This window comes from Ambystoma mexicanum, chromosome 2p, assembly GCF_040938575.1.
Source record: "Ambystoma mexicanum isolate Mex_15411 chromosome 2p, UKY_AmexF1_1, whole genome shotgun sequence".
Classification (NCBI taxonomy): domain Eukaryota; kingdom Metazoa; phylum Chordata; class Amphibia; order Caudata; family Ambystomatidae; genus Ambystoma; species Ambystoma mexicanum.
Window position 1 is genome coordinate 719,673,032 of NC_090923.1, and position 23,308 is coordinate 719,696,339.

Sequence of the window (23,308 nt, forward strand, 5' to 3'; positions counted from 1 at the left end):
TTTTCCTTGAAGTAAAAGTCTACTTGCTCCACACACTTCCTGCATTTTACAGCCGCTCATGGCCAACTCATCACCCGAGCTAAATAATGGCACACGGTCCTTCATACCTACATCGCCTATGTCAAAAGCTCCACAGCAGCCATCTACTCCAGTACCACCTGGGTGTTATGTGGATAGGTCATGAAACCTAAGCATGTGATGAACGTCGAGTGCACAATGCAAATATTATCAGTACCTTTATAGCAAAAGCGAACACCTGGAATTGGGAAATATAGGAAAGCAATGGCTGTAAGGGAAGGCCTGGTCTTTTGGAGCCCATTGTAAAGGGGTGATTACAGAATTTGTAAGACATTGATAGAGTGGGCCAATTGGTGGGCTTCCCTATAAAGCTTTGCAATATTGGTAAATGGGAAAGGCTTATGCTGGAGTTGAGCCGGATTTATTCAGGTGAATGAGTATTTCTGTCTTTGGACATCCACAATGCCTCATAGATCCCTTTTTATTGGCCGGCGTAATACAGTGAGACACAGACACACACACAATAGACACTTTGGCTTCTTCATGGGAGCAGGCGCTACGCTGGCTTTTTGCATGACCTGTAGCGCTGCGTTTATTGAAGCGTATTCTTGACCTTGCACCAAGGTTACAACAGTCCTTTTAGCCGATGCTTTGGGATCAGGGGGACCAGCCTATATGGCTGCACCTTTTCCCTTACTAATCTCAAATATTTGCAGGGATTTTTAAAGCAGGATTTTGGCCCAATGAACTGATTCCCTAACCCCGCACTCCATTTACTTAAGAAAAAAAACATGCATAAAAAGAAAAATATCAGGCAACCAAACGACGATCTGAAGAAATAAAGACAACTCTGATTTATTTATTTGCAATCAAGTAAACGGGAATTAACAATGAAGGGCAGGGGAGAAGGAAATGCAAATGAGGCCATTAAAATACATTACTTCAGGGATTCTGGGACACCTCACCACCCAAAACCCAGAATAGATTACAGTTCAGTAGTACACATCATAAAAAATAAAAATCTACACACAAAAAAAATAAAACTGGCTTTTACATTTAGCAACTGCTGCTTCACTAAGGGGTGCAGCAGTAAAAAGGATGAGGCAGCAGGATGAGGCGCACAGACTTTTGGAGGCAAAGACACAGCGGATGCAGCACATTCTAAGGAGGCCCCGTTGACCCAAGTCTGAAGCCTCTTTTAAAGATCTTGATGTTTTGTGAGCACAGGTAGGAGTGCAACCTGGAAAGTTTGATTGGTGGCTTCTTAGCACCATTTCTTGTTCCCTTAATCTTGGTTGAGCTTCTCATTTCCACAGACTTATTGGGCCCATAGATTCAGGATCGATCATTGGGTACACCATCCTATGCCCCAGGGGACATCTGTGCAATAACTCTAGTACTCCATCAAAACAAATAGAACCATCTCAATAGCAGACTAGACCCTCTGTCGCTATACTGGGGCCAGCTGAAGACAGTGTAAGGTCCTTGAAACTGATGTCCTACTCGTTTGAATTGTCCCAGTAACCCTCAAGACAGACCATATTGCCTACTGCCCCCTCACATACTGTACTTATCCTCCATTTACAAGGTGGGGGCATCTGCCACCACCAGTCATGCAAGTAAGGAACAGCCAACCTGTAAACCTGGCAGCAAGCAATTAGGCTTGGCTGAATAGCTCATTTGGAGGCTCAGAAATCCAACCGATTAAACACATTTTTCATGAGGCTTGGTTTAAGCAACTAGATGGCCCAATCATTGGCTAAACTACCCCGAGATATTCACTACCCAAACCCACTCTAGAAGCTCTTTAAATTGGGCTCACTAGAACAGTTGGAAAGCTCAGGAGTCACCAGCAAAGACAGCCATCGCCTCTCCAAGGAAAACGGGTTACCCTATCTGTTTATAGGGGCTCCAAAAACAATGCAGACCACCCTTTAGAAGTTGATGTCTCAAGGCACAGTTGTGGGTTTTGAAGGGTATCCCAGTCTGCTCTGTTGGATGGGTCACATTTCAAACACCACCCATATGGAGCAAGGAATCCTAACATGGAGTGCACGCCTACGTGTTGGGAAAGCAAGGTACTTCCTCCGTTTAAACATACTGGAGCTGTGTATTGATAAGGTTACTGTCGGATACTAAAACGTAGAGGTTTTCAGTTATCCTCCAAAAATAGTAGAAGTTTCACAAAAGGAGGTCCAGGTCTTTGTTAGGTCTAGCTTCATTTTCAAGAAAAAGTTAACACGATTGTTTAGTAAATTTACTACAGCAGCAGCTTCAATTTCTAATTCCTGGAGCAGGGATCACAAATTAAGAACATAGTGTGAAATATAATCACTAAAGCAACCCCAAAGGTTTCATATGCATATCCAATTGGGATTTCCCACTTGCACACAATATGGGCATTCCCAAATACTTGGGAGCACATCCTATGACATCATGTGGTGCAAGCTCCCTCTGGAAGCACTGAACACCCTGTACATTTCCACAATAAATTAAGTCTGCATGCCCTGCGAAGACAGACATCCATCCCCACTGTTTCATAATCACCAGGAGGTGGTGTGACCCCCGCCTCCACAGAGTGAAAACTGCACCATTAGTCAGAAGGCAAAATCTACCATTAGCAGATGAGCACTACCAAAAAGGCACGCGGCTAGAAACACCATTGACCCGGGTAAACTTAGCAGGAGGTTTAGGAAATGGCAAACTACCCGAGTATAAAGATTAAGACACCTAGTAGCACGAAGTTTTAGTTCAGAGAATCAGCAGCATTTCACACATAATTTTTAGTAACCAATACCCAGACGCAAACATAAGAAGTGATCCACTTTTGCATCTCGGTGGGACCTCATCAGCTTCCAGTTATTCATCAATGACCTGCACTCTGTGACTGGCCAGCAGCAGATGTGATGGGTCTTCTCTTGCAGCGGTAAGCAAGGCGGGCCACATCCCAGTGTTATCCCTATGCAGAGATGTTCACAAGGAGTTCTTTCAAGCACACATGCCTGCAATATTTGGCAAATATGGGCAATTGCTGAAGATATGGTGGACAAGGAAGGCAGATGTTCCATTGTAAGGGAAGATTGCTACCAAATTGTTTGGCAGAACAGATGCTGGGTGTTTGAGCATTATCGCGGAGGACAGAGCAGAATTTACAGGAGGTTCTGGGGGTTAGACATTCATGCAGAACAATGTGTATGCAACTGCCCAGTAAAGAAAGCAGGTCGCCCCTACACTGGTTTTCAAGGGATTAGTGGAACGCAAAACGTTAGCATTTCGTCTGGGCAGACACACTTTCCAAAGTTGGTAACACTAGAGAGGCAGCAAAAGAAATACATTTAGCTGCATGGGTGGTGCATAGGCCCCAGCCTAGAGAAACTAACCGCAAGACACCGTGATGTGGGCGAAAACACCTAGTGGCTCAGGAATGTAGTCTCAATCCCAAAACCTGGAACCACCACCCACGCTTAACACCAACGAGTGTTCCTAAACTCAGGATTGGGATTCGAACCAGTCTTGCGCTGTGTTGTCTTTCTTCCAAGACAAACATATTCCTCCCCTTGTTCCCATATTACAAGCTCCCCTCCAAAGACATCCAGGGTGTCTCCTGGCATTCATTTTGGTTTATTACATTGAGCACCAACTAAGAGAAGCTGAAATAAAAACAATAAAAGATAAAGACCTTGTTACAAGAGAGGGACAGAAGCCGAACACACCTAAAAACATAAAATCATTCTTTCTGTAAACATTAATAAGGATCTTCTCCCGCACACCTGGGGTAGGGTGCGGCTGAAGTGGGTTCAGTGGTCGCAGCAGTTAGAGGAATATATGCAAAATGGTGTATGTAGATTCCCAGGAAGGAACAGTGTGGCTAGGGACCTGGGGGAAGCACTGCAATGCCTGCCCAACCCCACCGCCGCATACTGGTCAGAGTACAGAGCACTTTAGTTTTGCCATGCACGGTGGAGGGGATGTTGAAAACACACCTGCATCATTTAGATTATAATAATGTAAGCACAATTCTGACTGATCCAGTCCGGAATCTGCCCAGGAATGGGACAAGTGTTACCCGTTGTACTCGATTGGGGCACTGGCCCTTTTGTTTGTAAAATCAGAACCACCACCTGTAAATGAGGCATTCCCTTCACAGAACAGCAGCTTCTGCACGGCCTCGCTGCTGATACACGGCGGTGAAACGTAAGTTTTCTGGACACAAGAACGTGCCGTAGCCCAGCTTACAAATGGGGACGTTCCATCCAGGGCGGAGGCGACCACATCCCAGAGGCTTTCTGCTGAAATCAAAGACGCTTTCTCACACGAGTCTTTGGCTTTAATGTCCTTGATTCTTTTGTTTGTCCCTTTCCCAAAACACGCAAGGGTCAGGCAAGCAATTTCCTATGTGCTAAAGTCACGCTGTGGGTCACAGAGATTGATCTCCTGACTGCAAAACACGTTTTTCCAAAGGCATGGTGTAGCACAACGGTCAAGTGGCCTGCACGACCCTTGCACAGTGGAAATCACTAAATATTCTCATGACCAACTAATGTTGAACTAAACAGAACTCTATCGGGCATTGCGTTGGCCGCCGGCACTGCATTCTAAGGGGCAGCCTCATTTCTGCACATTGGCAAGCACACGTGCAGCAGTGCCTTGCTGTGTGAATAAACACATCCTGCAATCAACACCCCCCCCCCCTCTATAACAGAGGCTTTAGAAAATTGGCCATACTACAGGCGGATCATCTGAGGTGGCAGAAGGGGCAAAGCCAGGTTTCCTTTTTGGTCTGTTGCCCTGGTTTATTGGAGTGTGCCAGGGACATGCTGTGGCATGGATAGCACAGGTGCAATGGTTTTAAAGTAGTCCACCTCCAAGTTTCGTTTTATGGCGAGACCTTTATTTGCTCCCCTGCCAACACCTTTGGGTTTATGAAATGACACATTTCATCTAAACAAAATAATCCCAAAACCATTGGTAGGTATGTGCCCAGCACATGGCAAACGTGATAAATACATTTGCCAGAAAATGTACTGTAAATGGTGGCGTTAAACTCGTGCAAAAATGTATTCTCTTCAAACCCCAATTTGGTAGATGACAAAGTTAGAGAAAATTGGCTGCATTTGTGATTTCGAATTGCAGCCACATCACAGAATGCCTCAAAGTAGGTAGTCTAACTTTTGACAATTAGGCATCAAGTTTCCTCATTTCTTTTTTTTTTTAAATATGGGCATTATATGTCTATAATGAGATTCGCAGTGTTTAACAACTGTGCACGGGCACTTTGATACAGAAAATTACGTCATGCTATGTACATTTTGGACAGGTGATCAAGTGGCCCAAAACTATAAAAGTGGGCCCAAAATAGTTTTTTGCATCATTGGCTTCCAGGTATCCAAATCAAACTTACGGGCAAATTTGTGTAAAAAGGGTCCACGGTCGCCGGGACTCAACAAGCCTCGTCTTCCTGTGAGGGTGCAGTTTCACAAGAGGACCTGTGATGAAGGCAACACTCAAAGACCGCTAGGTAGCACGGTAAGGTCTAGCTGCAGAGCAGTCCAGGGCATGGTGCTGGAGCTTTTGCCATTAACATTTTTGGTAAATGTGCACGCAAGCAGGGAACTAGTCTCAAAGGCATCTTTGAATGTGGCAACCTCATTACCCTCTGGGCATGGACGGGAAGCAGTACCACGTGCATAAGCTATGGTGAAAGTAACTTGTCTGCAGATAGAATAGTCCCACACCAGCCAGTTCCACAAGATGGAAACCAGCCAACAATCTCCTCCCCCTTTCTTGAATCCAGATGTGGACACTTGTTCCAATACTAAGACACCCACCACAAGAACATGGGCAGCCAGTGTGAGAAACCACAATCAAAAGGGCAATTTAAAGGATTCTGTGGGCGGTGTTGTCGGTGGCGCTGGATTCTGTATGCTTGAATTCCGGTGTCCGTGCAGTTCCTATTGAGGATTCTGTGTTATGAAGTCCAAAAGGCCCCGCTTCTCCCCAAATATAGGACAAGCAATGTGGTCTTGCTGGCCCACATAAGGCTCTGAAGGAGGCCAGCACCAGAGTGCTTGTACACAGGTCACCAATCCCGGTGTAGTGTCCGGAGCATTGCAACAGCCCCGCCAGAGGGTCAGGCATAGACCTCTTCCCCCGGGAAGCAGCTGCAGCAGCCGGGGGAGGAGAATTCAATCTCAGGCCTTTGGTCCTGGTCATCGAGAAGCACGTTGCCTGGTTTGTCCCAGCCACTGATGAGGTCTTCCACTCGACTGATGTACAGCAAGCACAGGAGAACACCCAGAAACTGCAGAGGAAAGCAGGAGACAGGCAATTAACACCACACCATGACCTGCAATCTAACACACAACAATAGCATCCCAGCAAAGACGGTATACAGCCCCAATTCCACACCAGGCCCTTTATCATCATCTGTAACTATGTTGTTCTACAAGTTAATGCGCCCAGATACCAGAGGGATTGGCTGCGCTATACAAATAAACAAACTATACGAGTCGCATAGGTCATTGGATAGAAAGCTCCTTGCAAAGAGAGAATACAGAATTACCTAGAAGTCATTCAGGCCTGTACGAGTCTGTACCTTCCAACCGTGCACAAAACACACCAGGAAGGATGAGACAGCCTGTTGTACACATACACCTTGAAAGAAAGCATTCAACACATTCATGCATTGTTTTCAGACTGGATCTTCACTGTTGTGCGCCTGCCAGTACAAAGAACACAAGTTACACATGCACAACATGCCTGGGAGTAAGTCTCCCATCCACGGCACAGGATACATCCAACCCCATGACTCGCAGCGCACACTGGCTAGTGCAAAGAACACATTCTCTCCTATCCGACATCAGCCAATACAAAGCGTCATGGCGCACACTCGTTAGAAGATGCATTAATTTGGATACACATGTTTCTGCCAGCCTACGAACCACCAGCAAAGACACATTACATTCCATCAACACAGTGTACCTTGCATCCTACAACTGCATGTAAGACGTATATAGACACTGGATTTTACTCACAACATAACTTGTGATAAAAAGTTTCATTCGCAATACACACAAAGCAAACGCATGAAGGAAAAAAAAAAAAGCTTGACATTCCATCCCAAGTATGGAGAATGATACGCAGAGCTCTGACCCACTGCACAGAACACATGCAGGTGTATGCGCTACTCATTTCAACTCTCACAGTGGGGATGGGAGCTCAGCCTCACTCACTGTAAAGAACACATCCAGCCGCATGGAGCACTTCATTCTCAGCTCAAAATGAGCCAGACATTACACCACCTGAACCCCCTCAGAATACACCCATCCATGTGAGACATCAATTTCTTTTTTTATTTTTAATAATTTGTATTGTTTAAGATACTAATAATACATATGTTAGCAAGTTACAGACTGAGCGGAACTAATAATAAAAGAAACAGATTGAAATTAACAAGCGAGAACTTGATCGATACTAAACAAATTGGATTATTGTACATATTGAACAAGAATAATAGATCGTAGTACAAATTGAACATGGATTATTGTAACAAGTCTGTAAAGAACAACTTAATGGGGATAAGAATAGAAATTTGGGGAGACATACTGGGAGACAGAAGAGATACAAGAAACAGATGGGAGACGGGTGGGGGGGAAGATGGGTATAATGAGTTATTTGATCAAACTGTTATTACCGTTGCTATCATAATATAAAACGGGCATTTGAATATAAATTTAATCATCTAGCTAATAAATTAAATAAGAGAATATAGGTTCAGGAGCCATGAGCAGTTGCATTGAAACAGTTGAGATAACGGATGAAAAAAAATACCATTTAGCATTGCATTATTATTAGCCAAGCACATTTTCATTTTATGAGTATGACAAATAGCGTTCCACCATCCTCTGGTAGAAAGAGATCGAAAGTCTTTCCAGTTAGCTGCGATACATTTTAACGCTATACAGATGAATAAATCGTATAGTCTGGTTGAGTCAGGAGAAATATTTGTTATGGCCAGACTTCCTAAAAATACATTCACAGAGGATAACGGAACATCAAGAGAAAAAATAAGCTTAATGAACTTCCAGATGTCTTGCCAAAATCTGAAAATATATGAACATTCAAAGAACATATGCATATGTGTGGCGGGAGACATGCCACATGACCAACATTTAGCATCATGATTTGGGTTAGCCTTAGCTAGTTTAGCAGGAGTAATAAATGCTCTATGGATGAAGAAGAAATAATGTGTTATATTTGCTGAGACCGATATTTGTTTAATTTTGGAGAACAAACTGAACCATATATGATCTTCAAACATACATCCTAAGTCAAATTCCCATTTCAGACGAATTGAACAAACGTTAAATGATGAGGTGAGCATATTATAAATTTTTGAGGCTCTCACATCACAAGTCATAGTTAGCTGTAGTAGTCTGAGGGCGTCTGGAGAAAGAATCTCATTGGAAAAGTGATTAAGTGCATCAAGACAGGAGTTCATTTATTGTAGTACTGAAAATCAGCTTTGGGGATGGTCAATTTGGATGAGAATTGCTGGAAGGAGAGGATGAGGGACCATCTATAATGTGTTGGATGAATCTAATTCCTTTTTTAATCCATGCTTTACGATTAAGGACCTTGTTTTTGATTACTATATTCTTGTTGTGCCATAGTAAAGGGGAAAGGTACTCATTGGAGGTTTTGGTATGGGGGAAGAGAAAGGTTTGTAGGGCTGTAACGGATGCTTTAATATAGTCCAAGGTGTTCTTGGAGGTATATTTAAATACGTATATACAATCAGTAATGTTATGAGGATGAACAGTGTTTTTCTAATGTGCACCATGTAGGCGTATCGGCGAATTCGGGATCTGTGAACCATTGGTGCGACTGCTTTATGAGAAATGCAGAGTGATATAGCTTAAAGTCTGGAAATCTAACACCGCCCATTTCATAAGGTGCTTTAATTTTGGTTAGTGCAATTCTTTTTACTTTTTTAACTCCCCAAAGAAAGTTTAGTAGTATGGAATATATAAATTTGAAAAAGGAAAGATAGTGGAACGGAAAGAAGCTGAAGGTATTATAGTACAATAAGGGAGAGCATCATTTTAATAGTTTCCAAACGCCCCGCACCAAGCGAGGTAAAGGGGGGACCATTTGGATGTTAGGTCCTTAAGAGTGTCCAGTAACGTCTTAGTGTTGAGCTTGACGGTATCTTAAATTGTAGAGGCAAAACGAAGTCCTAAATATTTGATGGAGCTACTGCACCATTTAAGACCAAAAATACCAATGTCATGTTTGAGGCAGTAGGGATTTAAGGGCATCATTTCTGATTTCTGTCTGTTTAGTTTATATCCTGATACATGACCACACAGCTAAAGCATTAAGGAGATTAGGTAGATGAAGTTTGGGTTTTTTGATTAGAATATGAATATTGGCAGCATATGCTGCTATTTTGGTAATTGAGGCACCTGATTGAATCCCTGGGATATTTTTGTTAGATCTTATTAATTCCAATAACGATGCGAGTGAAAGAATATATAATGGTGAGAAGGGGCAACCCTGCCGCTTACCTCTAAGCAAAGGAAAAAAGGAGGATGTTTGGCCATTTAAATAGATAGAGGATTTAGGGGCTGAATAAAGGAGTTTAACAAGTGAAATACATTTTTCACCACATCCGTGCCAGCGTAGGGTTTGGAACATAAAGATCCAATCCACACGATCAAAAGCCTTCTCCGCGTCCATTGCAATGGCAGCATAGCCTGGTCTATTGATGGCATTGAGTAGAAGTCTAGCATTAGAGGATATGTTGCGTCCTTTAACATAACAAGTTTGATCTGCTTTAACCAGGATTGGGAGTGAGGATTCGATTCTATTAGCTAGTATTTTAGCAAGAATGTTACTTTCTATGTTGATAAGGGAAATGGGTCGATAATTACTGGGGAGGGAAGGGTCTTTGTCGGGTTTAGGGAATATGATAAGTAAAGCTTCTGAGAATTAACCAGAACATGATTTTTGGGATATAAAGTATGAAAATAGTGTTTTAAGTTTTGGGGTTAATACTTGAGATAAATGGATGTAGAATTCGGTGGATAGTCCATCTGGGCCGGGTGCTTTTCCGTTTCCCAGGCTATGAATGGCTTTAGTAATCTCTGAGGAAGTAATATCATCATCAAGGTGGGAAAGGTCTATTCGAGGGTATGAGGTATGACTGATACTTTCAAGAAAGGATTTGATATTATCATTAGGAATAGAGCTTTCTGGAGTATAAAGATCAGTATAAATGTCCTGAAGCAGTCAAGTATTTCATCAGAATGGTGATGAGATATGCCCAGAGTATCCTTAATATGGGAAATATGACATTTTTCCTTTTTGGTTTTTAAGTAAGAAGCCAGCATTTTGCCCGCTTTATTTGATGTTTGATATATCTTTGTTTTGTATTTAAGTATTGTACCTGCCGCAAGTTCTATTAATTTCAAAACGTAGCTTTATTACCTGTCGTAAGTTTGTCGAGCTAGTGGCTAAATAGTAGCATTGCTCTGCTTGGGTGAGTTTGGAATAGAGATCTAGATGTTTTTTCCTAAATTTCTTGTTCCTACCGGAGAGGACCATAATGTGACCTCTTAAAGCAGCCTTGAATGCATCCCAGTTGTTAAGAGGTATCACAGTCCTGATTATTAGTAAAATATTGTTGGATGAATGATTAAACTGTGGATCATGTAGAAGGACATTATTGAGTTTCCATCTAGAGAAGTTTTGTTCACTTCTGTGAGGCAAAAGGATGTAACAGGTGCGTAATCTGATATAATATTAGAGATTTTAGAATCTATGATGGATCCAGAGAGGGTTTGGATTGCAGAAATATAGTCCAGGCGTGATAGTGTATTGTGTAGGATGGGATAGTCTCCATGTGTCAATTAGTCCCGTCTCCGCTAAGCAATTAACAAAGGACTTATGGGTTTTATTTGATTTAAGCATGCAACTGGATTTTTGGTCCAATAATGGGTCAAGGACCTGATTAACATCTCCACACAATCAAATTGGTGAAGTTATTTTTGAGTATCATTTGTTTAATTGAGATCCAAAAAAGGGGGGGGTCTGGTAGTGGGGGTCCATAAATGTTAAGGATAGATACTTGTGTAGAAGCAATTAAAAGTTTTATGCATACCGTATATTTAGTATAATAGCACAGATTGACCCGGGCAGCAGCTGTAGCCCTAGATGCCGAAAAGGTGTTCGATTCTGTATCATGGATCTATCTTTTCACGGTTTTGGAAGCGTTTCGGGCGGGGCCGGCGTTTATCAGATTTGTAAGGCTGCTCTATACTGCTCCGGGCGCCAAAGTCTGCACGAATAGAACCATTTCGGAGATGTTTCAACTGGGTAGGGGGAACTCGCCAGGGGTCCCTTCTCGCCCATCTTGTTTGCCCTAACTATTGAGCCTATGGCAGCTGCGGTTCAGCTGAGACACAGGGACAAGGGAATTAACATGAAAGGCCCTATCCAGCTAATCTCACTTTACGCGGATGATACGTTACTCTACATCCGTGAGCCAGAAGTAAACATAGCACCCATTATGACTGACATACATGATTTCGCTGATTATTCAGGATACGTCATCAATATAACCAAATCGGAAATATTCCCGCTCACACCCCTCACTAAATGCCCTGCAAACACCTGCGGCCTTAAATGGTCAGACCAATATATTAGATATCTCGGGGTGTTAGTGTCTAGGACCAGGCAAACCCTGTATGCGGACAACCATGAGAAGGCACTGCAAACATTGGGCACCAAGCTACAGATCTGGGGACACCTCCCTATACCCCTGTACGGCAGGATAGCCCTACTTAAAATGATAGCTCTCCCCAAACTACTATATTTTTTTGTAAATATACCCATATGGCCAGGTAGAGACTTTTTCTTGAGACTACGGTTGCTGGTAGTAACCTTTATATGGAACGGGAATGTGGCCAGAATCAGGTGGGAGAAAATGACAGAGCCCTACGACACCAGAGGCATAGCGGCTCCAGACTTTGAGCTCTATTACCTGGTCGCACAGGCACAGTTTGTAAAATATTGGTACGAGGAACCTGGGGTTGCACCACACACCTGGGTGGAAGCACAAACTATATTCCCAGCGGACATTAAGTCGGTCCTATTTAATTCACGTCATAAAGACACCTTTTAGCTGCACGGTCAGGGTCTGGGGGGCATTATTTAAACGACTGAAGCTGGAAACACCATACAACCCAGAAGTCCCCTTGTGGAATTTTCTGGGCATCCCCCCTATGTCGGATCCGAGTATTCAGGAAGGCTGGGATCCACACATGGAAATGAGGGTAGGTGATATGTTTATAGATGGTAAATTTGCAACCAGAGAGGACTTTACTAGAGCGATGGGGGGGTGGGCCACTCAAAATACTACAATACTACAGAGTAAGGGCCGCATTTCAGAAAAGATGGCCAATGTTCCCAGATGAACCTCCTCAACACCCCTGTACACAACTCATCACAATGAAGGCTGGGCTAGGCATTTCTAAACTATATGGGGCAGTACAGGCCCACAAATGGAAGACAGACATGCAAATGCCTATCCCAGAGGACAAATGGAGCAGATATTGTTCACTCACAAAAAAGGTTTCATTGAATGCAGGATTACGTCTGATACAATTTAAACTCCTAAATAGTCTACACTACACGCCAGCTAAAATGGTAAAATTTGCTGCGGAACATGGGGGGAATGCCCCAAGTGTGGGGCCCTACATGCGGACTCCTTTCACATGTACTGGAAGTGTCCAGCTCTCCTGAGATTCTGGGGAGAGGTGGCTGAAATATTGACTGAAATTACAGATACCCCCACAGCTGACCCTCCAGGAATATGTATTCGGAGACATTGGCAAGTGTTCGGAGAAAACCAGGAGGCTGTTTAATATCGCATGTGCTGTGGCTAAGAAATGTATCCTGCAGGCCTGGAAGATGCCTGTGCCACCAAAGGTGACCACTTTCCTCTGCGAACCTATATACATTAATGAATGTGAGGAACAATTTGTTTTGACTTTGCCGGGGGCAAGCCGACCAAAAGACATATGGGGCCTCTTCCGAACCTATCTGTGTGAGTTGCTCTCAGGTGATGAAATGTCCATATAATGTTGAACGTAAATGTTTTCTTTGCCTATCAACTTGTGTTGCTTGATGGGGTATGTTGCTGTAACTGTTGAGACCCCCATTGAACAATAAAAAGAGTTTTAAAAAAAAAAATGTTTTACGCATACCCATCTACCATTTGTATCAGCATCTTGGTCAAGCATTTTGAAGGGTTGTTTTTTACTTATTAATATAGCAACTCAATTTTTCTTGGATATAGCAGGACTGGAAATAACCTCCTTAACCCAAAGGGATTTAAGCTTCATTGTTTCTTTGTTGGATCAAAGAGTTTCTTGTAGACAAGCCATCGGCTTAAATTAATTTAGATGAGATATAACTTTGCATCTTTTAATGGGATTCTTACATCCTTTGATGTTCCACGTCATACACTTGAAGATCATTTAATCAGAAACGTAATGATAGACATACAACTTATGGCTGTAATGCAATATTAGAATCAGATTCAGAGTAATGTGGTTTAAAACATATATACCCAAACAGTGATACAGGAGGATAGAACATGGAGGATCAGGGAGGGGAGAAGGGAGTTTTATCAACTGAGGAGATTCAGGCAATGAAATACAAATGGTTTTAGAGATCAAACAGGACATAGGAGAAGGAACCGGGAGGAAAGATATACCAGGGATAGGTAATGCCAACTGGGTCGCCAAAAGGAGAAGAATGACCAACAATGGAAGAGGGACACCACAAGAGCGCCCGCCTCAATCTATTAAAGTAATTGATAATAATTGCATTAGGTAAATAAGGAAAAAAATAAAACAATGTATACATGTTATGCGGTCAAGATTTCAAGTAGTAGATGATGTTGAGGCAATTGCAGGAGAGGAGGTGTCCATGCCGTCGCTTTTTATGGATTGTATGAAGGTCCTCAAATTGGCTGGATCATCAAACACAGTTGTGCAACCTTCATGTGTTACCTTGAAGGAGCATGGGTGGTATAATCCATAGAGGATATTTAGTTGCTTTAGAGCAGGATGAAAGGATAGAAAATCTTTTCTTCTTTGAGCTGTGCTTCTGGCCACATCCTGTGAAATAAATAGCTTGCTACCATGCCAAATGAGTGATTTGCGCCCCCTTGCTGTGGAAATAAGTTGTAGTTGAGAGTATTCCAATAGGTAAAATATGAGAGTTCTGGGTAGCGGACGAGATGTGGAAGAAGATGTAGGTTGACCAATTCTATGAACCCGTTGTATGTGAAATTATTTCCAAGGGCAAATGTAGAATGGCTGGTAAGAATTTTTGCAGGAAAACAATGGGGTCAGTTCCCTCAGGTTATTGCACCTACTGCGATTTTCCAAGTCTTCGTTGTGCCTTTGGAGGACTTTAATAGATTTTTCTGATTGTGCAACTCTAGGGGATACATCTTCAAGAACACCTACTCTTTCTTCCACCTCCTCCAGTCTATTGTTGACACCCATCCACCCATCATCTAATTGCTGTAGCTTAGTTTCAATAAAGGGTTTAAGTGACCTGATTTCCACAAGAATGGCTTCAATGGCAGGATCAGAAATGCCTAGTGGAGGTGAGGAGTCACTTTTTGGTCTTCTAAGATTCGTTGAAGTGGCGGTGGCATCTTTTGCAGAGGATGCATTTTTTTGATTAGCTGCCATTGTTGGTGATAATAGACCGAGACTTGTTATTGGGGCATTTAACTAAGGGGAAGATTTGAAGATGGGTATATGTCAGAACAATATTCTGCTTGCATTCAATTGTGTGACCGCCTTATTGTAATATGTTTGAGTGACTTCTTAACTTGAAAGGGTTTGGCGATACCTCTATTTATTTTCTATGATGTCTCATAGTATGAAATTATTACATCCATACTATTCATACTGTCTTGCTCTTGGATAAAGAGACCAAAATGGAAGGACAGAGAATAATAAGGCATATACTATGGAAGCTTAAAAGTTTGAAGAGATCCTGTAGGTATTTATGATAGAATAATGGAATCCAGAAGCAATCCTCCAGTGCAGTATATAATAAGGAGAGGAGCTAGCAGACAAAGCTGTGGAGCTTAAAAAAACAAAAGAAAAAAAAACTTTGAAATGAGAGCTATTGATGTTATCTATGAGGAGGCCAGGATGTTGGGGGTTAATAATCCAAGCCGTGTAGTTAGCAGATAAAGATCGTTGGAGAGAATGACGTGGCAATTCTTTATAATATTTAGAGGAGAGAAGTATGTAGGCAAGAAGTATTAGGTATTTAGTGCGGAGATCTTTGTTTTCAACAATATATTTCTCTTTTTGTCTTTCACTATAACATATTTCGTAGTAACATTAATTGTTATCTTTAGTCCTTTTCTTTTTTTTCTGTCCCCTCTTTTCTCTTCCCTTTCCCTCAACCACACTCTTCTTTTTCTGTGTCTCTCTCTTTATATGTGCTCATGTAGGTTTTCACTTCTCTGTGCTCCTAATTCAACTGTTACATTTATTCTCCCTTTTTTTCCCCTTTTCTTCCCTCTCTCCAGCAGGTGGCGCAATCTGTTGGATGGTGCCCGTGATGCCAGGCCCAAGTCGGCGTGTCACTTGAAAGGCGACGCCGCACCTCTCCACGCGAGGGCCGGCGCGTTTCAGACTTTGTCACTGAGCCTTTCCTCGGGACACGACGCAGCTGCCAAAGAAGCTCCTCACAACGCCGGAGCGCTGCAGAAACTCCACAGACCCGTTCGGAGCGGCTACGAAGCAAGGAACATCGACAAAAAGGTAGGTTTATAAAAAAAAAAATACAATGTTTACATTTTATATATGGAGGCGGAGCGGCTCTCTTAGTCGGCCATCTTCCCCGGCGCTTAGCCACGCCCCCAAGACATCAATTTCAGACAGCATTCAAGTAAATCGACATGGGAGTCACTCAGTTCACTACATGCTCGAGACTGTCCTCATCTATACTACTGAACCCTTGAGATGCTGAGTTGTGCAGTCTGATTTTTTTTTGACTGCACACAAAGTTAAAAGGGCACAGATCAATCAGTAGATTTGAAAGAGACTTCCTGCATATTAAGCAATGCCTTTAAATATAATGTAGAGTCTAGGTTTAGCAAGGCGCTAGGCATTGTTTCGTCCACTACTGTACTATATAAAGCAGTTAAGAGTTTTGAGGCGTTTGCGCAGCTTTTATGTCATAGTCTTGGGAAAGGCGCCTGCATCTTAGGTGAATTGACTTAATAGCATCTACTTGCTCCAATCTTAGGAGCATGCCCAAGGCCTCTTTGAGAAAGGTATGTGCAGCATCTAGTTTTTCTTTGTTGCAGTGTCATTTTCAACATATAAAAAGAACATTGCTTTTGAACCAAATTTGTATCCGTGACTTTACTTTGCCAGATTTGTTGTTAGTTACAATGCCTTCCAACATGTCGGCCGCCTCATTCCAGTGTCCAGGGATACATTCCTGTTTGCAGCTATCCTACCTTCGAGTTTGCAATACTGGTTCTGTTTTACAGTCCATGCTTCCAGGGTTATTTTGCAGCCTAAAGTCAGTGTTTATGCTAGTGGCAATTTATAGCGAGGAGAGAAAAGTCAGACAAGCGGGTGCAGGGGGTGGGGGGGGGGGGGACTAATGGGAACGTGCAGCCACTTGGTGTGCTGCTCAATTCTAGTGTGCATCCTTACCACACTTGAAATCTGTCAAGTCAATAGTCTGGTCAATGGGCTTGATGCTTGAATATGGGTGGCACCTGCTGGCCCTAGGTGGGGCAAACGGTGGTTGATACCAATTCCAATGAGTTGGATTATAGTAACAGATATTCCCACCAGTTAGCATTTTTATTTGCCTCCATTTCCAGATTGATTAGCAGATAACTTGCACATTTAGCACTTATCCCTCAGGTATATCCTAGTTTATCTTTTTATCAGTTTCTCTCTCTACCAGTAACTTTACTTCTTTAAAACGTGCCACTATTCTCCCAGTGCATAAGAAAACAAACCTCACTTGATCCTACGCTTGCCTCCGAATATTGTCCCATTTCTCTTCTTCCTTTTCTCTCAACTTCTTTAGAAGGTTGCTTATTTTAAACTCTCATCTCCTACTATCATTAGAATCTGGGTTTCATCATGCCCACGCCACTGAAAAGGTCCTATGCCACACATGGTCTTACAGCTTCTCTTCTTAAGCTTCTGGATAGACATGCAATTTCAGCAGTTTTCTATCCTCTTGGTATATTTGATCGAGCCCTTTCCTTGTTTTCTCCTCCTCTTACTGACCAGTCATTCTGTCTCTTTTTCTAGTTATTCCCCAGGTTCATCTGCATTAAGCCTATTAGTGCTCTGTAAGTTGATAGTGAATTGCCATCTATTAGCCGCATTTGCCCGTTAGTACATTGGCACTTGTTAGCTGTAGTCAGCCTACTAGTACACTGCCACGGGACAGTTGCATTTAGCCTGTTTGTATATTGCCATTTGATAGTTGCATTTAGCCTGTTAGCGCCCTGCCATTTGATGGCTCTACTGCAATTACCTGCTAAGCCCGGTGAATCCTGCCACCATGCACCAGTCCCCATCAGTCTTTCACTCCTTCAAGTCTTCTCTCCATAAGTTACTTGCCCTAGCCTTGGTTAGTACTCTCCATCTCACCATCCACCTAGTGCCCAAATGCAAACACATCTCGACTCTGTTACCTCACTCACACTACCATAACACTACAACCACACCCATGTCTACCCATAACACCAACCCATACTTCAACAACCCTGCTTTATGGATCCAACACTTTGCATCTAAACCCACTCCATTCCAACCATGCTCCCTTGCCATGAGAAACGCCAGACTTGGCACCAGACTCACTCACGCCTTTTACCACCAGTTGACTTCCTTCCACCAACATAAACACCCACAACCTATCACCAGAACTGCCTCCTCTCCACACTCACTGACTTCCCAACCGATAAACCCCACTGCGAACACTATCAAAAGGGGCACTAATGAATGCTAGATCTCACAGCCCACGCCACAGAGGTGGCGAACCTCATCCTAACCCTTGACCTGGACTTTTTGGCCGTCACAGAAACCTGGCTTCACGCAGCCTCTGGTCCTCTACTCTCGCTAGCCATTCCACCAAGCTACAATATTATCAGACATGACCGCTCCACTAGCCAATCTAAAGGTGGTGGCATTGCCCTCATCCACAAAAACTCCCTCAACTTCCACCTCTCAACTGTTCATCAAATCTCATCTATGGAAGTTCTAACAGCCAAATTAACCCTCACTCCCAACCGCAGCATTCCACCTACTCTACAGGCCCCCAGGGCCATTATCCACCTTCGCTGAAGACCTGTCGAGCATCTTGACAGACAACACTAAAACTAATTCCCAAATTATTGTATTAGGCGACTAACCTGGGACTCACTGACCCCAATGACACGGCTGCCCTGTTGATTGACAACTTGCTTACTAACGCAGGCTTTACCCAGCACATCAACACCTCTACACATTCCAAAGGTAGAATCCTTGACTGGATAGCTGACCTTAACTGCGGACTCAATATCGAAGCTAACCAACCTTGTGTCTAGACAGACCACCACTTAATCACCTTTAACATCCCAGCCAAAACCACCAGCCCCTCTTCAGACATTGCACCTGCCATCCCCACATGGAATAAGCGCAATATAACCTGTGACAAACTCCTCCCACTCATCCTTCCAGTCCTGAATGAACACGCTACTATGCACAGACCCTACTGTCCTGGTTGACACCAACCATACTATGCTCAAAGCCCTTGACCTCATTGTCCCATCCAAACTGAGAAAACCCAAAAACCCAAACCACAAGCTCACCTCAACACCTGGTTTACACCCCAAATAAGAATTCTTCAAAGAAAAACGAATCGCTGAATCACATTGGAAGAGTAACCCTCCAGAAGCTAATACATCTTGTATCACTAGCTACCTTAAACTATAAGGAAGCTATATTCCAGGCAAAAAAGTCACTTACAATAAATGCATTGAGAAAGCTAAATCCAATACCAAAGAACTCTTCAGAATCCTGAAAGAATTGGAAACCCCTGTCACTGCACCCGACACCTCCATCAAAGATAGTACGTGGTGCTCCAATATCCAAAATGCTCTCCTTGGTAAGATGGCCACTCTCCAAGTCAAAATTAACCACAAACAGACTAGCCTACAATCCAACTTGCAACCTAACCCTCTCCCCAACATTGACAACTCTATCCCAAACTCATTGACTCCATTCAGTTTCTCACCCTTATCTATCCTGGAAGTAGAAAATATTATCAAGAGCCTCAAACCTTCTAACTGCCAAGGGGACCTCTGTCCAGCGCCCATGATGTCCAGTCTGCCCCCCCAGGCCCCTTTCTCACCAACTGCTCAGGGCCCCCAGACTAACCTTGCCTCACCAAGTAACGTCGGAGTGATTAAGGCCGCTCTGGTCAACGCAAGGTCCCTAGCAGCCCACGCACTGGACATTGCTGATCTCATCAAGACACAGGAGCTTGACCTCATTGCCATCTCTGAGACTGGGTTGCACTGTGCCTCGGGCCTGGCACTCTACTTGGCCATCCCCCCCAGATTACTCCATTACCAGGTGCGACCGCACCTCTAGAGGCGGTGGAATTGCTTTCATCCACAAAAACTCACTAGGATTTAGAACCCTACCATGCACCAATCTGGAATCAGCTGAACTACTCTGTCAAACTTCCACTTTCGGCCAACCAAACAACCACCATCAACTTAATATCTTAATATACAGACCCCCCCCGGGTCCTTCTACATCCTTTGTGGATGACATCACCTCCTTATTACTTGACTAAGCAAAAACCAACTCTCAAACCGTTATCCTTGGAGACCTTAATCTAGGCCACCATGACCCTAATGACCCTGCGGCTCTCGACCGTGCCAACACCCGAACGGATCTAGGTTTCTCACTTCATATACAAGAACCCACCCACATCAAAGGGCGGTCTTTAGATTGGCTAAGCGACACTAACTGCAACATCAGCCTGCTCTCGAACACCCCTTGCGCCTGGTCTGATCACCATATCACCTTCAACATTAAAGCTGCTCTTCTTCCGACACCTCCCGTCGCTCCAGCCATCCCTACTAGAAATAAAAAGAACATAACCCCTGAAAAGTTACTCCCCCTCATCCTTCCTACCCTTAATAACGCCACAGACTCTTGCTCGGACCCCACTATCTTAGCCGACATCTATAACCAGACAGTGCTCTCAACCAATAACTCCATCGCCCCGCTCAAACTCAGGAGACCCAAACATGCACACCTCAACTCCTGGTTCACACCACAGCTCAGAGTACTACGCAAATAGAAACGCAGCGCTGAGTCACGCTGGAAAAGTCACCCTTCTGATGCCCACAAGGACAGCCTCTTCCTAGCCACTCTCAATTATAAAGAAGCTATACTCCAGGCTAAAAACGAATCCTAAAATAACCGCATTGTGTCTGCGCAATCAAATACCAAGGAATTATTCAAAATCCTCAAGGAACTTGAGACACCTGCAGCCCCCCTGACTCCTGCATTAAAGACAGTAATTGGTGCACTAATATACAGACAGCCCCCACATCTAATACCCGCCAAGCCAACCCGACCTACAAACCGTTCGGCTTCTCCCCTCTCACTACCCTTGAAGTAGAAGGAATCATAAACAACCTCAAGCCTTCCAACTGCCAAGGCGACCCTTGGCCGGCGCCCATCATCAAGGAAGCCTCTCACGACCTAGCCCCTTTCATCACAGCCTTCATAAACGCCTCCTTCAAAACAGGTATAGTCCCTGACAACCTCAAGGATGCCTGTGTGGTCCCACTACTTAAAAAACCACCCCTTGACCCCAACATACCGACCAACTTCAGACCAATCACTACAGTCCCGTTCCTGCTCAAGATCCTTGATCGTGCAGCATACCTGCAGATCCAAGACTGTCTTAGCCCCAGGAGATTGTTGGATTCAAGGTAATCTGGCTTCTGCCCTAAACATGGCACTGAAACAGCCCTGATCTAAAAAAAAATCAGATGGACACTAAAGAACAGGAAATTAGCGTTACTCCTTCTCCTGGACCTTTCTGCAGCATTCGACTTGGTTAACCACCAAATACTTTGCCAACATCTTAAATCAGCGGCCCACCTCAGACTCTGCCAATGTCTGGGTCCACTCCTTCCTCAGCAACAGGTCCATGCGGGTCTTTTCACCCACTGCTTCGGCAGACCCTTCTATTCACTGCGGCGTCCCTCAAGGCTCATGTGGATCGCCCACGCTTTACGTGTTCAACAAACCCCTTTTTGATGTGCTCGATTATCTGGGTGTCTCCTATACCAACTACGCGGATGACACCCAGATACTCATTCCCATCACTGGCGATTACACAGCCGACACCAATTCCTTGAACGATGTCCATCTGGTCATTCAGGCCTGGATGGCGCAACATGAACTATGCCTCAACGACGACAAGACAGAGCTCCTACTACTAGGATCAACTCAACGTCTCAACAAATTAGACCAGGCCTACAAGTCTTTCATCATTGACATTAATGACATCATGGTCTCTAAAGACACAAACTCTAGGCGTCTATCTGGACTCTACCCTCTCCCTGAACAGACAAACAAGTGCAGTAAGGTCGGCATCGGCCTATACTTTCAAACTCATCACCGCCTGCAGACCTTTTCTGAACACTCATAACTGCATTACCCTTGCAAGAACACTTGTTATGTCCACAATAGACTACTGCAGTGCCCTCTACTTGGGGACTACCCAGTCTAACCTCAATAAACTGCAAACTATCCAAAATAATGCCATAAGGGCATCTCTCAATATCCTCAGACGGTCTCATATTTATAACGTCAGATCTGATTTACGATGGCTCCCGGTAGGTAAAACAAAGAATTGCCCTAGAAACACTAGCCTTGACTCAAATGCTTGGACAACAATGCCCCTCCTTACCTCTCCTCTCGCCTTACACTCCACACCTCCTCTCGACCCGCTAGGTCAGCTCAAACTCACAGCCTAATCCTGCCTAGATTTAAACTTCAAAAAGCGGGTGATGCGAGCTTCCCCGTCCTAGCTTCAAAGCTCTGGAACTCACTGCCCACCTCCATCAGAACTGAGCATTTGTTCCTAACTTTCAAGAATAATACAAATCGTGGCTATTCACGCAGAACCTATGAAGCTCCTTTCACTTAGATTTGCTATCGACTGGTAATATTTCTCACCTGTGTATATACGCTTTGATGTACTTGTATTATAACTTGTAAATTGTAATCTGCTTTATTGTATGTAATGGTTTATATTGTATATATATCGTAACCTGTTTCTAAGAATATGCGCCCGGTTGCCCAGGGGCCTGGCTGCGCTTTACAAATAAACTAAACTTCAAACTCCATCATCAAAGAAGCGGCCCACGAGCTAGCGACCTTCATCACTACTCTTATCAATTCTTCATTCAGCACAGGGACTGTACCAGACAATTTGAAGGATGCCTGGGTTATCGGGCTCAAAATTATTATTATTATTTTTTTTCTTTTTTTTAAAAACCCTGGATGCCAATATACCCACAAATTACAGGCCCATCACCACGGTGCCGTCCCTACTCAAAATCATTGACCGGGCAGCATACTTACAGATTCAAGACGATCTTGAATCTAATAAACTCTTTGGTCTGAGGAAATCTGGATTTCGACCACGTCATGTAACTAAAACTGCCCTTATCGACCTCAAAACACAAATCGAAGATCTAAGAGACAAGGGCAAACTTGCTCTATTACTTCTTCTAGATCTCTCTGCGGCTTTTGATCTCGTCAACCATCAAATTCTGTGTTGCCACCTTAAACTAGCCACCCATTTTTCTGATTAAGCCACAGCCTGGATCACTTCATTCCTGGACAACAGGTCGATGCGGGTCTTCTCTCCACTAGCAGCAGCATCGCCGGCACCCGTTGGGTACCACAAGGTTCCTGTGTTTCTCCCACGTTGTATAACGTGTTCACAAAACCTCTATTTGATATTTTGGACTATCTGGGTGTCACATATACCAAACATGCTGACGACACCCAGATACTCATCCCTATCTCTGGAGACTACGTAGCTGACACTCTCTGTGAATGCCATCTACCTAGTCATCCAAGCTTGGATGGCGCAACACAGACTGTTTAAATGACAAGAAGACAGAGCT

At 43.7% G+C, this 23,308-nt stretch overlaps 1 protein-coding gene across 1 annotated transcript in view; it reads right to left on the minus strand.

Annotated features, from left to right (window-relative positions):
• Positions 1-5,216: 5,216 nt before the first annotated feature.
• TSPAN15 (tetraspanin 15) overlaps positions 5,217-23,308 on the minus strand; it is a 206,518-nt gene continuing 188,426 nt past the window's right edge. Inside the window, exon 8 of the mRNA XM_069644316.1 lies at positions 5,217-6,319. Coding sequence (XP_069500417.1) covers positions 6,149-6,319 — 171 coding nt within the window. The 3' untranslated portion in view covers positions 5,217-6,148. The remainder of the gene's footprint in view (positions 6,320-23,308) is intronic.